Genomic DNA, 14390 nt, shown 5'->3' on the forward strand with positions numbered 1-14390 from the left:
CATGTGTAAATACACCTGTTAGCGAAAATTGTACAGACATCTGTCTGAATGAGTACATGGAGCAAACCGCCAAAATATAACATAAGATAAATTAATAATGTCTTGATGAAAAACATGTCCTGTTGGCATCACATTTTCAGACCACATTTTAATCCATCTGTTACAATCAAAGTTACCATCAAAATAAACGTTTGTTAATCTGTTGTGTTTCAGGGTTAGAAACAGAAGATTTAGGTTGCATCCTAAATGGCACCCTATTCCCTATAGTGGAATACTTTTGACCAGAGCCCTATGGGTACAAATAGAGACCATAGATTCCCAGAAATCACATCAAACCCTCACGCCACTGCTGAGAAAATAAACGGTAGTCTTCACATGCTTAATAATGGAAGTAGCAGGCGATATGACAACCGGTCAAGTTGACACTTTTCACTATGTGGAGGATTTATTGCAATTCCGACACTTCAAAGACTCAATTATTTTGTGTCGAACGACTCCATTAATGTGTAGCTAATAACACAATGGAGAGAGGAAGGAAGGGAGCAAGATATTTATATAGCAGTCCAGCACAGCTGAATACACACAGTAGGAGTTGGGAGCCAGGAGTGCTCAACACTGAGGGAGAAAACAAGTCAATATGCTCAGCTGCAGTGGGATCATTATTAATTTATCCAATCTGCCAATGTGAATATTGCCAGGTCGGTTGGAGCGCTGTGTAGGTTACACAGGACGATAGATCTGAGGGAATAGCAGGGTGAAAGATGCTGCAACCACCACTTGTTTGTGTTCTGTAGGGTGGGAGGATGTGTCTGACTGTCCTGTAAAGCGTCTCGGTATGTCTGTCTGCTTGCTTGCCTGCACATATTTGTCTGTCTGCCTGCCTACTGGACATGTCTCTATATCTGTGTCTCTGTTTCTGTCTGCCTGCCTACTGGACATGTCTCTATATCTGTGTCTCTGTTTCTGTCTGCCTGCCTACTGGACATGTCTCTATATCTGTGTCTCTGTTTCTGTCTGCCTCTATGTGTCGCTGTGTCTTTGTCTAACTGTCTGTGCTTTTGTGTGTGTCTTTTGGTCCGTCTGTCTGGGCTCAGGTGCGTAGGTCTATACTTAGCTCATCATCTCGACTCAAAAGCCTCTTCCACCTCTTCTATCACAGTGCTCCCTTAACCGCTGGCTACCTATCCCCCGTAAAAGATTTGTGGAAATTTTGAGTGCAGGAAGTGTGATAAATGTTAGCCTTTTTTGCCTTGCGGCCATCCCTTCTAAGGTGCTCCGGGGAAACTCTGTCGAGTGCTAATGGCCGCCCTCACTCCGGCCAGCTGTTTCCCCTGACCACACGTAATTTCCTATAATCATATCGCGTAGACAGGCAGTACACAGCATCACATGGCTTAGAGCTCTCCGTTCAATAAATATTGATATCAGGATGAATCTCTTCCACCCATTCTTATTCGTATGAATATTTATCTCCCCCGAAACTGTGACATATTCTTACCAAAGGTGTCTGATTTATCACACAGTGGTGGCAGTGAGGAACTGAATCCATATTTTACACAGGGAGCTGCAGCCAAGTAATTGCTCGGAGCCTCTAGTCAGCCCCTCATCATACCTGGCAAATTTAATACATTAGCGTTCCGCACAGTGCAGAAATAAGACTCTCTCACACACACACACACGCATACATTTTACTCTGCACACGTACACACACAGAGTCACACGCCTACCTATCGTGGCTAACACACACATCGCTCACTTAGACTGCACCGCTTCCAACATTCAAATAGAACTCTCCAGAATGTCATTCAAACAGGACTTTCTCTTAAGTGAAAGGCATACAATATTATTTTCATCACTCACACACAGATACACACACATACTATTTGTGCAGACACACACAAATTCACATGAACATCTACAAACAATGCTCTACTGCAACTTCTACATCCAACTAAGGGCAATCAATGGTCAATTGGGCCGACCAACCAGTGCTCCCGCACATTGGCTAACCGGGCTATCTGCATTGTGTCTCACCCACCACCTGCCAACCCCTCTTTTACACTACAGCCACTCTCTGTTCATCATAGATGCATAGTCACTTTAAGCATATCTACATGTACATACTACTTCAATCAGCCTGACTAACCAGTGTCTGTATGTAGCCTAGCTACTGTTATAGCCTCGCTACTGTTATAGCCTCGCTACTGTTATAGCCTCGCTACTGTTATAGCCTCGCTACTGTTATAGCCTCGCTACTGTTATAGCCTCGCTACTGTTGTAGCCTCACTACTGTATATAGCCTGTCTTTTTACTGTTGTTTTTATTTCTTTATCTACCTATTGTTCACCTAATACATTTTTTTGCACTATTGGTTAGAGCCTGTAAGTAAGCATTTCACTGTAAGGTCTACACCTGTTGTATTCGGCGCACATGACAAATAAACTTTGATTTGAATGTTTTACAATCATGTCAGTTCACAGGAGTCTCCCTGTAGGAGCCTCCCTGTAGAAAAATAAATCAATATACAGTATATATACAGTACCAGTCAAAAGTTTGGACACACCTACTCATTCAAGGGTTTTTATTTATTTGTACTATTTTCTATTGTAGAATAATAGTGAAGAGATCAAAACTATGAAATAACACATATGGAATCATGTAGTAACCAAAAAAGTGTTAAGCAAATCCAAATATATTTTATATTCCTCAAAGTAGCCAACCTTTGCCTTGATGACAGCTTTGCAAACTCTTGGCATTCTCTCTCAAATCCATGAGGAATATTTTTCCAACAGTCTTGAAGGAGTTCCCACATATGCTGAGCACTTGTTGGCTGCTAGAAACTCTGCATTCCAACTCATCCCAAATCATCTCAATTGGGTTGAGGTCGGGGGATTGTGGAGGCCAGGACATCTGATGCAGCACTCCTTTACTTTCCTTCTTGGTCAAATAGCCCTTACACAACCTGGAGGTGTTTTTTGGGTCAATGTCCTGTTGAAAAACATAGTCCCACTAAGTACAAACCAGATGGGATGGCGTAACACTGCAGAATGCTGTGGTAGCCATGCTGGTTAAGTGTGCCTTGAATTCTAAATAAATCACTGACAGTGTCACCAGAAAAGCACCCCCACACCTCATCCTCCATGCTTCACGGTGGGAACAACACATGCAGAGATCATCCGTTCACTTACTCTGCACCTCACAAAGACACGGAGGTTGGAACCAAACAGCTCTAATTTGGACTCATCAGACCAAAGGACAGATTTCCACCGGTCTAATGTACATTGCTCGTGTTTCTTTACCCAAGCCAGTCTGTTCTTCTTATTGGTGTCCTTTAGTAGTGGTTTCTTTGCAGCAATTCGACCATGAAGGCCTGTTTCACTCAGTCTCCTCTGAACAGTTGATGTTGAGATGTGTCTGTTGAACTCTGTGAAGCATTCATTTGGGCTGCAATCTGAGGTGCAGTTAAGTCTAATGAACGTGTCCTCTGCAGCAGAGGTAACTCTGGGTCTCTCTTTCCTGTGGCGGTCCTCATGAGAGACAGTTTCATCATAGCGCTTGATGGTTTTTGCGACTGCAGTTGAAAAAACGTGACATTTTCTGGATTGACTGACATTCATGTCTTAAAAATATGATGGACTGTCGTTTCTTGTTGCTTTTTTGAGCTGTTCTTGCCATAATATGGACTTGGTCTTTTACTTTTATTTTCTGTAATTCACCTCTATCTCGTCACAACACAACTGATTGCCTCAAACACATTAAGAAGGAAATAAATTCCACTAATGAACTTCTAACAAGACACAACTGTTAATTGAAATGCATTCCAGGTGACTACCTCATGAAGCTGGTTGAGAGAATGCCAAGAGTGTTCAAAACTGTCATCAAGGCAAAGGGTGGCTACTTTGAAGTATTTCAAATTGGTTTCAATTTGTTTTGGTTACTACATGATTCCATATGTGTTATTTAATAGTGTTGATGTCTTCACTATTATTCTCCAATGTAGAAAATAGTACAACAAAAAAATGAGTAGGTGTGTCCAAACATTTGACTGGTACTGTATATATACACTACTGTTCAAAAGTTGGGCGTCACTTAGAAATGTCCTTGTTTTTGAAAGATTTTTATATTTTTTTGTCCATTAAAATAACATCAAATTGATCAGAAATACCGTGTAGACATTGTTAATGCTGTAAATAACTATAGTATCATATAGTTCTAACAATGAATTTATCCCAAAGAAAATGTTGGGAAACCGGGCCCAGGACTCTAAAACCCTGTTCCTGGAGAGCTACCATCCTGAAGATATTGAACTCTAAGCCTAATCTAGTGCATCTGATTCTACTAAATAGTTGGTTGATCAGCTGAATCAGGTGAATTACAACTGGGGTTGGATTGAAGACCTACAGGAAGGTACAGTAGTTCTACAGGAACAGGGTTGGAAAGAACTGCCATAGGCTCTATCCATCATACATGTCAATGCCCTATACACACCATTTTCTCTATTATATGTGATTCCCCAGCACAGTTGGGAGTGTAAACAATCGATCCAAAGGGCTCATTTCTCCTTTGTGGGAGGCCGTCTTTAAAAAATGTTTAACAAGTGTTTACTGCCACAGACAGCAGTTTACTACCCTGTTTTTTTCTTTAATGACGCCATAGGATGGTGCCTAATCCCAACATAAATTAATTTGGGAGGGGTACATTTTTTACCAAGAAACTTTGATAGACGTTTATTTTTTCTATATTAGTTTTCCTCAGAGTCCACTTTGAGTCTTGCAAAAGAGACGTACTGTATATTGGTTATTGTAAAAGAGACGTGTATTCCCATGCTCATGTACTGTACAGAGCACTAAAAAGAAGCAAGTTAAACTATTAGCATGCAGACAGAGGTGTTGGCACTCATTTCAAATGTCTGCTGCATTGTTTTACTCATTTGTAGTGGCACCAGAACACAAATCCACTTTAGGGTGTACACTTTATTCCATGGAAAAACCAAACAGATTCAAATAAACATCCTGTGGATCCTCAAACTAACAGGCAATTAATGGAACAGGATAGAGCAGCCCCTAATTAGTACAATCCGAAAGACATTACACTTGAGAAATTGTGCTCAGTGGTAAGCGGAGGGACAAACACATTTGTGTAATGAGGAACTCAGCACTGTAAATAAATAGGTTGACTTGACAGGTCACATCCCTGGTAAGTTTGAAGATTCTCTCATTTTTTACTTTGGCGTCTCCTGGCCTCAGAAAACTTTTCCACTCTGTAAATAATCTATGAATATCTTAGCAGCCGACTATTTGTCAGGCTGAACAGACAAGGGCTCGGCTGCATTTTAAAACATTACCATTTGTTGGAAAACAGAGGCAGAAAAAACGGGCTACATATTTATTAAATGTCATTGGGAATAGCAACGGTATGTGTATGCCTAGCTGGTTACTGTTATACTAAATGGATGTACTGTCATTGGAGGAAGCATATTGAAGCCCATTTCCCAGAACAATACTTCAGTGTTCAGGGGAATCATACAGGTCCCACATGACAAGTGTGACCTTTGAAGCATTCATGAATGTCATTTCTAAACATGGTAGAGTGCCATGTCTGAGCTGTGTGTACATTACCCAACATTGCTGTTTGACAGCTAAATGTATCCAAGACCACATAATAAGCCCTTTGCACAATAATAATAATAATATGCTATTCCAATCATTATTTAACATTTCAGAAACTGTTGTACAACACAATTCCTTAACAGTAAGACAAAATGTACACATTAAAGAAACCTCCTTGGACTGTTCTAAACTGATGTTATCATTCTGGGAACATAGCACTAACACTGTAAGAGCATTGTGGGGGGCCACCCAAGTGGCGCAGCGTCGTCCGGGCAACGGGAGGGTTTGGCCGGCAGGGATGTCCTTGTCCCATCGTGCACTAGCGACTCCTGTGGCGGGCCGGGCGCAGTGCACACTGACATGGTCGGCAGGTGTACGATGTTTCCTCCAACACATTGGTGCAGTTGGCTTCCGGATTAAGTGGGCATTGTGTCAAGAAGCAGTGCGGCTTGGTTGGGTTGTGTTTCGGAGGACGCATGGCTCTCGACCTTCACCTCTCCCGAGTCTATTGGAGTTGCAGCGATGAGACAAAACTGTAACTACCAAATGGATACCATGAAATTGTGGAGAAAAAGTGGGAGCGATGGCAAACTTGATTTCTCAGCTCACCTCCAATTCCTTCAAAATGTGTTATTTTGTGTTGAGATTGAAGTATTACTAACAACCTTGTAACATGTACAAAGGTGGGGTCAAAAGAAAAGATGGTGAGAAGAAATTTAGGGAAACTGAGGACCTCTGTAAAGAGCTCCACGACACCATTTGCAGGCCTCGAGACAGGCTATGGTGGAACAACATTGCAGCCTGGATGCTATTGTTACCTCAGCCGTGGAAAAGGCTGTGGACAACATTCTGACACCAAAGAATGCAGCTTTTCGTCGGACGGGGCCACAGCGTCTCCCGACGCCTCCTGTCTCAGCCTCCAGTATTTATGCTGCAAAAGTTTATGTCTTGGGGGGCTAGGGTCAGTCTGTTATATCTGGAGTATTTCTCCTGTCTTATCCAGTGTCCTGTGTGAATTTAAGTATGCTCTCTCTAATTTTCTTTCTTTCTTTCTCTCTCTCGCTCTCTCTCTCTCTCTGAGGACCTGAGCCCTAGGATCATGCCTCAGGACTACCTTGCCTGATGACTCCTTGCTGTCCCCAGTCCACCTGATTGTGCTGCTGCTCCAGTTTCAACTGTTCTACCTGTGGCTATGGAGCCCTGACCTGTTCACCGGGCGTGCTATCTGTCCCAGACCTGCTGTTTTCAACTCTCTAGAGACAGCAGGAGCGGTAGAGATACTCTGAATGATCGGCTATGAAAAGCCAACTGACATTTACTCCTGAGGAGCAGACCTGTTGCACCCTCGACAACCACTCTGATTATTATTATTTGACCCTGCTGGTCATCTATGAACATTTGAACATCTTGGCCATGTTCTGTTATAATCTCCACCCGGCACAGCCAGAAGAGGACTGGCCACCCGTCATAGCCTGGTTCTTCTCTAGGTTGCATTTCCTAGCCACTGTGCTTCTACACCTGCATTGCTTGCTGTTTGGGGTTTTAGGCTGGGTTACTGTACAGTATTTTGTGACATCAGCTGATGTAAGAAGGGCTTTATAAATACATTTGATTGATTGCAGGTCCTGGTGACTAAAGCCAACAATTCAGTTAATGCTTTGGCCGTGGAAGGCTTGAGCAAGTCTCTTAAACAGACCGAGGGGAAATACGACCAGCTTCACTCCAAGGTGCGTGAGAACAAATGAAAGATGCAGACTACGAAAAAAAGGACATGTCCTTAAAAGTGACAGAAATTGAGGAGAGAAATTGTATGTCAAATTTGAAACGGTGGGACTTGACAACTCAGAGGAAGGGTCGGACTCCATTGGTTTCTAAAAATAAATCTGTCAATTTGGAGCCCGGACATCCACATCGAGAGGGCGCACCGCGTATTCAGCAAAGGCATCGGGTCTGAGTGGTCCAGAACCCTGATCTTTAATCTGCTGGATTACACTGACCACCAGGCTATCCTGCAAGGGGCAAGGACCGTTTTCCCCATTATGCACAAACACCAACATCTGCAGTTCTTTCTGGATTACAGTGCAGAGACCACAAAGAAGAGAACTGCATTCACTCCGGTAAAGAAGAAGATGACGGCGCTTGGTCTACAGATATGTCTGCAGTATCTTGCACTCCTTAAGCTAACGCATGGAGGCAACAGGATTATCTTCAACTCACTCAGGGAGGCAGAGGATTTCCTCTGATCAACTTTCGAGGCAAATGGTACTTCGAACCCAGGTGTGCCAATCCAGACTTGGATCGCGGAGAAGACAAAGTTGCACAGGAGATGGACATCTCTTCTCCCCGGGATAGAGAGGTAGCCACTGTGTTGTGGCTGACTAGCTTGCTATCTAGCTAGGTCCTTGAATTGTTTATCTATTTCTAGTAGACATAAACTAACCTTAGCTACAGATCTGTGCTTCACATAACCGAGTTTACGAATTAACTGGCGTGGCGAGTAGTTTTGTTGTGAGGACTTTACTGAACCGTTTCGAACTGAAAGAACACATTGAATTAGTTTTTTAGATAAAGGCAAGCAACTTGTCTGTTACTGTTAGTGGTAGGGATGAGTAGTTGGCTGGCCGGCTAGCTAGTGAAACTATCAAGAAACACAACAATAGTTCAGGAGGAAGACTGCGATGACATGTATGGATGATTTTACAACCCATTCTCCGATTGGATAATTCATGTAGCTACTGTATGGAAATATGTATCCTCTGTTGTCTTTAATGTCACTGCATGTACCATGCGCTTTCAAGGTAAATGCTGTCTTTATTGTTGGTCTTGGTTGATATAAAACTCCAGATCTCAGCGACTATTTGCTATGGTTCCATTATGGTCATCTCATTGTGGGGGGAGATTTTAATGCAATGATTAACCCAGCGTCAGATAACTTCTCAAGTAGTCAGGATTCTCTTCCTGCGTCTTCCCTTGTGCTGAGAACATTTATTGCAGAACTGAATTTAATATACATATGGCAGACTCTGCTCTACATATAGTCAATTCTAGAATATGATCTTTGTCATACCTTCACTAATCGAAAATATATCAACATTGGAGATGTTGCCCATTTTGATATCTGATCACTCTCCTGTGATGTGCACAATAACCCATTTTAATACATTTTCCTCGAGCTCGTAGATGGTGTTTCAATGAGTCTTTGTTGTTGAACCCAGGATTTACAATGTAGATCATTCAACAGCTGGAAGAATGGTTGGTAATCAATAGGGAGCAGTGTGAGAGTCCTCAGACATTATGGGAATCAGCTAAATGTTTTATCAGAAGCAAATGTATAGTATTTTCCTCGACATTAAACTCTACCAGAAATAAGCGGAGAGATTGAGACTGAGGTTGACTCGCTGGAGAGAGAGCAGACAGATGCATTCTCAGAGGATAGGTCAAATAAACTCTTAGCATTGAGAGGGGAATTCAACGCACTCTCATTGCACAAAGCTGAATTTTTTTATGCACTGAACTAAACAGAAATATTTTCATGGGGACAGACCTAGTAGATTGCTTGCTCTGTGGCAGAAGCAGAATGAGTCTAAGACATCAATTAATGCTATACGCTTAAGTGATGGGCAAGTAGTCACAGATCCTGAATAAATCAATTACATTTTTAAATATTTGTTATAGTGCCTTTTACTCATCAGAAGCTACACTTGATATGCAAAGCAGCAAGTTATTTATGCAGAATTTGGCTTTAACTAAATGGGATTTATTAGACAGAGCTGCTGGAACAACCCGTAACTTTAGAAGAGCTTGGGATGCGGTCAGGGCTCTACAAAAAGGGAAATCTCCCTTGCTTGATGGAACTATATCTGGTTCTATGGGATAAAGTTGATCCCCTGATTTTCCATTAATTATGCTATTGAGACTGGGTCACTCCATAGGGACCAGAACGTTGCATGAATTACTCTGTTACTGAAGAAGGGAAAAGACTTGCTTGAATGTTCTTGTTACCGACCAGTCTCCCTGATTTGTGGGGATGCAAAGTTAAATGCAAAAGTATTGGCCATGTGTATTGATCTCTTGGTGTGTAAGTTAATACACCATGACCAAACTGGCTTTGTTAAAAGGGAGATTGGCTGCAGATAATGTACGCATGTTATTGACATTGCTGACAATTTGCTGACAATTTACGTCACGACTATTCTGTTTTGTCACTTGATGTTGAAAAGGCATTCAACCGGTTAGAATGGGGATATCTATGGATTGTTTTGGAGCAGTTTGAGTTCAATCATAATTTCATCTCTATGATAAAAACATTATACAACAGTCCCACTGTGTCAGTGACAACTCATACCTGTCAATCGTCTCCATTTCCAGTACAACGCGGATCTAGACAAGATTGTCCTGTGTCCCCACTGCTTTTTGCTCTGTCACTAGAGCCCTTTGCACAGGCTGTCAGAGAAAGTATGACTACATCTCCAATTGCAATTCATGGGTCTACAAACTTTATCTCACGTCATACAGATGACATCATTCTGTTCCTCTTCAATGTTGGGTCCTCTCTCTCTCATGTACTGGAGTTGTTTGATGAGTTGGCTGGATACACGATAAACTGGACCAAATCTGTGTTCCTCTAAATGAAGCAGCTATGCTCAGTTACCCTCTTTTGAACCAATAAGCACCAGCTTTACTTATTTGGAGGTTAAAATGCATCCTACTTTGCAGAACATTGTTAGAGACAACTTCTATGGCCTGTTGCAAAACATTAACAAGGATTTGCAGAGGTGGTGTAATCTAACTTTTGTTACAGGGCAGAGTTACCCCAGTGAAAATGAATATCTTGCCCCGGGTGAACTTTTTATTCTTTATGATCCCTTTATCGCCACCTCCAACGTTTATCTCTAACTTTATACTAAGTGGAAAAGGGGCTAGGATCAAACTCCCTACTTTGCGGCATGCTAAATGCACAGGAGGTTCTCAACTTATATCGTTGGGCTTTTCAAATAAGAGCATTACAAGTGTGAATGGACCGTCAATCACTTGTACCTTGGAGAGCTGTTGAATCTGATCTGGTTAAATCACATCGACTAAAACAGTTTGTTTTTGCTGGGGTTGGTAGCACAGTTCTGAACTCCTTGAATATATGGAAGAGGGTGTAAAAGTTAATAGGTCGTCAGGTCATCTCCAATATGGAACCACTTCAAATAATTGCAGTTGGACATCCTTTCACACAGGCCTCTTGGTCTTCAAAGGGTGTTTATGTTTTGAAGGATCACATTTATTTCAAATCAAAAGTATTTATAAAGCACTTGTTGTATCAGCAGATGTCACAAAGAGCTTATACAGAAACCCAGCCTAAAACCCCAAACAGCAAGCAATGCAGATGTAGAAACAGATGTATATATATTGAGATTGGCTTTGCACAGATTTCAGGATATTAAAGACAACTATTCCCTGCCAGGATCCTCATACTACCTGCATCTGCAGTTAAGGTCAGCTATGAAGGCTTATGGTGTACCCTGGAATTTGCCCTTGCCACCCAATGGCAGGCTGGATAGGTCCAGATAGGAGTTTTAGAGGGCTAGTAGCAGAGATATATGACACACTTGCAGGGAAGACTTATAAAATATTACCCATGGAGGTGGTATGGGAGACAGAGTTGGAGAGGATGGGATTAAACTCTGGTTGGGATCGGATATGGTCAAATCTGAGTGAGGGATCTAAGAATCTTAGCCAGCTCATTCACTTCAAATTGATTTACAGAAAATATGCACTTCCATATAAACGTTTTCTGATTAAAATAATAAATCCAAACTGCACACACTGTACAAACAATGTTGTCGGTACTGTTCCGGGATTGTCCAGTCACACACATATTTTGGAGTGACATATGCTCAGTGCTGTCAAGATTGATGATGGTAAGCCTTATCTCAGATCCTTACCTGTGCCTGCTGAATGATGATTCATCTTTATCTTTGACACTTATTCCACATCGAATTCTACTAGCTGGATTTACAGCAGCAAAGAAAACTATTGTGCAGTTCCGGTGGAATTCGGGGCATTTGGAATGCACAACAGCAAAACAATAGGGCGATTCCATCCACAGTGCAGCATGGGCAGGGATATCCTCCGCCCTAAGAGACCGACTGGTTGGCTGACTTGCCTCTCTTTTCTTCCCCTTTTTTTTTTCTTTTTGACTATCTCTACTATTTGAGAAGTTTGCTACGGGCTGTTGGCGGGAGATGGGTGGGAGGCTTGGCCAAACTTGTACATTCAATTGTATTTTACTTCTGTGATTTTTCATGGGCTGGAGCTGCATGTACAGTATAACTCCAAGCATTTTTTTATCAAGGTCAAGGTAGGAGTATTGAATTCATCATTTTGTTATCCTCGAATTGGCTTAGTGTTTATTCTTTGAGGTGGGGAAAAGATCATGCATTACTAGATGCTGTCAGCAGACTAGTCCCAGATGTTTTGGAATGTTTCTATTTAGGGCCTGGTTTTAATGCTCGCGTAGGGGTTTCTTTTCTCTCCACAGTCTCTCTTCCTACCCCACGGTGATGGGTACTCCATGTATAACATTGTTTGGGCCTCCCACACAATGGCGCAGCATTCTAAGGCACTGTATCGTAGTGCAAGAGATATCACTACAGACCCGGGTTCAGTCCCAGGCTGTGTCGTAGCCAGCCCGTGACCTATGGCCCAGGGTCGTTCGGGTTAGGGGAGGGTTTGGTCGGCCGGCATGTCCTTATCCCATCGCGCTCTAGCGACTCCTTGTGGCACGCCGGGCGCGCTGACTCATGTCCCCAGTTGTACAGTGTTTCCTCTGACGCACATTGGTGCGGCTGGCTTCCGCGTTAAGCGAGCAGTGTGTCAAGAAGCATTACGGCTTGACAGGGTCGTGTTTCGGAAGATGCATGGCACTCGACCTTCGCTTCTCCCGAGTCCGGACGGGAGTTGCAGTGAAGGGACAAGACTGTAACTACCAATTGAATAACCCAAAATTGGGGAGAAAAAGGAGTAAAAAAAAACATTGTGTGTTTGGCATCGCACGTGTGTTATGTCTGTTCTTTTCTGTCAATGCATTTTCATTTTTGCAGAAATTATTTTTTGTTGTTGTTGTGTGAACTCAAACTAATTACACAAACAAAGTAAGAACATTGAGGGAATTATCTGTTCACCCTAATACATAATATTGTATGCAGTGTGAATTACGGTTGAGATATGAGCTCCCCTAAATGCAACAAAAGTCAAAGTTTCAGGGGGCTCGAATTGAACCATTCACCTATTTCTTTCAAATGCAATGTTGGACTGACAAGGTGGTAAATATGACAATAAAAGCTTCAACAATTGAAATCAGTATTTGGATTGGTCAAGGCAGAGTGCACTATTAACAATACTTACTGGAATTGTTGCTCCTGGCCTTGTTTTCTGTGTCATTCCTCATCGCTCCAAAAGCAGGGAAATTCATGGTGGTCTTTGTGGAGTTGGAGTTTGATACTTTACCACAAAGTAGGATGTTCAGACTGCCAAATGCATCTGCTCTGAAATCCAGCCTATCAGCGGCCTTGAACAACATTGAGTTCTGCAACTTGTTCATCTGTATTGGTGTCATTGGAGGAAGATGCACAACTACATTTCAGAACATCACAGTATAGTACTTAATCTATTGACTTCAAGACAACAAATTGATATGATTACAAGACAATATCATGCAATTTCTCAATAGACTTGTCTTTAAATTTCCGTTATTGTTATTGATTACAATGAGTCATACAAGCCCAGGTCACTAGGCGACACAGGTGTTCTCAAAAGAAACTAATACTGAATGTTATTGGATTTCCATGTAGGCCCACTGTCCTTCAGATGGAAAATAACTACCACACCCACCTCATCAATCACGGTTAAGGCATCCTCTGTAGTTTTTCTCACTAATCCAAAGGTCTCGGACGGAGCCAAATCCAAAGCTGAAGGTAGCTAAATGAGGGAATACGAAGTTGATTTAGCAAACATTGTTGATTTCTATTCAATATATAATGTGTATTTGTTTGTAACAGGCTCAGTGTTTTAAAGGTTAAATGATGTATTTTACAACTTCATGTTAGATGGTTCCTCAATCTGAATTGCACTGTTGCCCTTATCACTCCCACTGATGTTTAGCTAGCGTTGGTTAAAGTTTGCTCATGTTCGTAGTGGCTATTAAAAAAAACATGGATTACAGTTTATTCTAGCCCATAGACTTTATTCTAGCCCATAGCACTATATAAAGTGCTGTTACTGTAACAATGTAAAAACAGCCTAGATGCAGCATTTTTCCAACAGTGCACTCCTTCAAAAGCATTGGGTGCATGAGGCCTGTGGTAAGTTTTAGTCTAAGCAATGTCAAAACTAATATCTTCCCCAATAATGTTTATTGTGGATGTATTTTTATAAAATGGCAGGAATATGATTCATAGCCATACCACATATCTGATGTTTAGAACACAATGGCCCAAGGCAGCCCAGCCTCTGCACGTGTCCTTTGAAACACTATCATTTCCATGTGTCAGGAGTATGCTAACATGAGTCCCTCATTGAACCTTCACTGAGAAAAACAATATAGCTCAAATCCATAGAGGGAGAGTGCTAAAGAGAGAAAATGAATCCTAAATCCCCCAGTTGTATTTATGAAAAGTTTAAGCCACAGAGCATTTACAAATTCAAGGAGGTGTCACTCGAATCCCCGTTTATCCTGCAGCCCTCATTGAGTTCTCAGTATATTCATTTTGGTTCAATTTTACCGTCGGCAGC

General features: G+C 41.9%; 1 protein-coding gene across 2 annotated transcripts in view; it reads right to left on the reverse strand.

The window, feature by feature from the left end:
• The window catches only part of LOC109906504 (phospholipid-transporting ATPase ABCA1), a 226621-nt gene that overhangs the window by 180332 nt on the left and 31899 nt on the right, over window positions 1-14390 (reverse strand). For both annotated transcript variants that reach the window (XM_031792012.1, XM_020504223.2), the window contains exons 8-9: window positions 13491-13577; window positions 13005-13200 (exon numbers count right to left, since the gene is read on the reverse strand). In XM_031792012.1, the coding sequence (XP_031647872.1) occupies window positions 13005-13200; window positions 13491-13577 (283 nt within the window). The remainder of the gene's footprint in view (window positions 1-13004; window positions 13201-13490; window positions 13578-14390) is intronic.

Source organism: Oncorhynchus kisutch, linkage group LG16, assembly GCF_002021735.2.
Source record: "Oncorhynchus kisutch isolate 150728-3 linkage group LG16, Okis_V2, whole genome shotgun sequence".
NCBI lineage: Eukaryota > Metazoa > Chordata > Actinopteri > Salmoniformes > Salmonidae > Oncorhynchus > Oncorhynchus kisutch.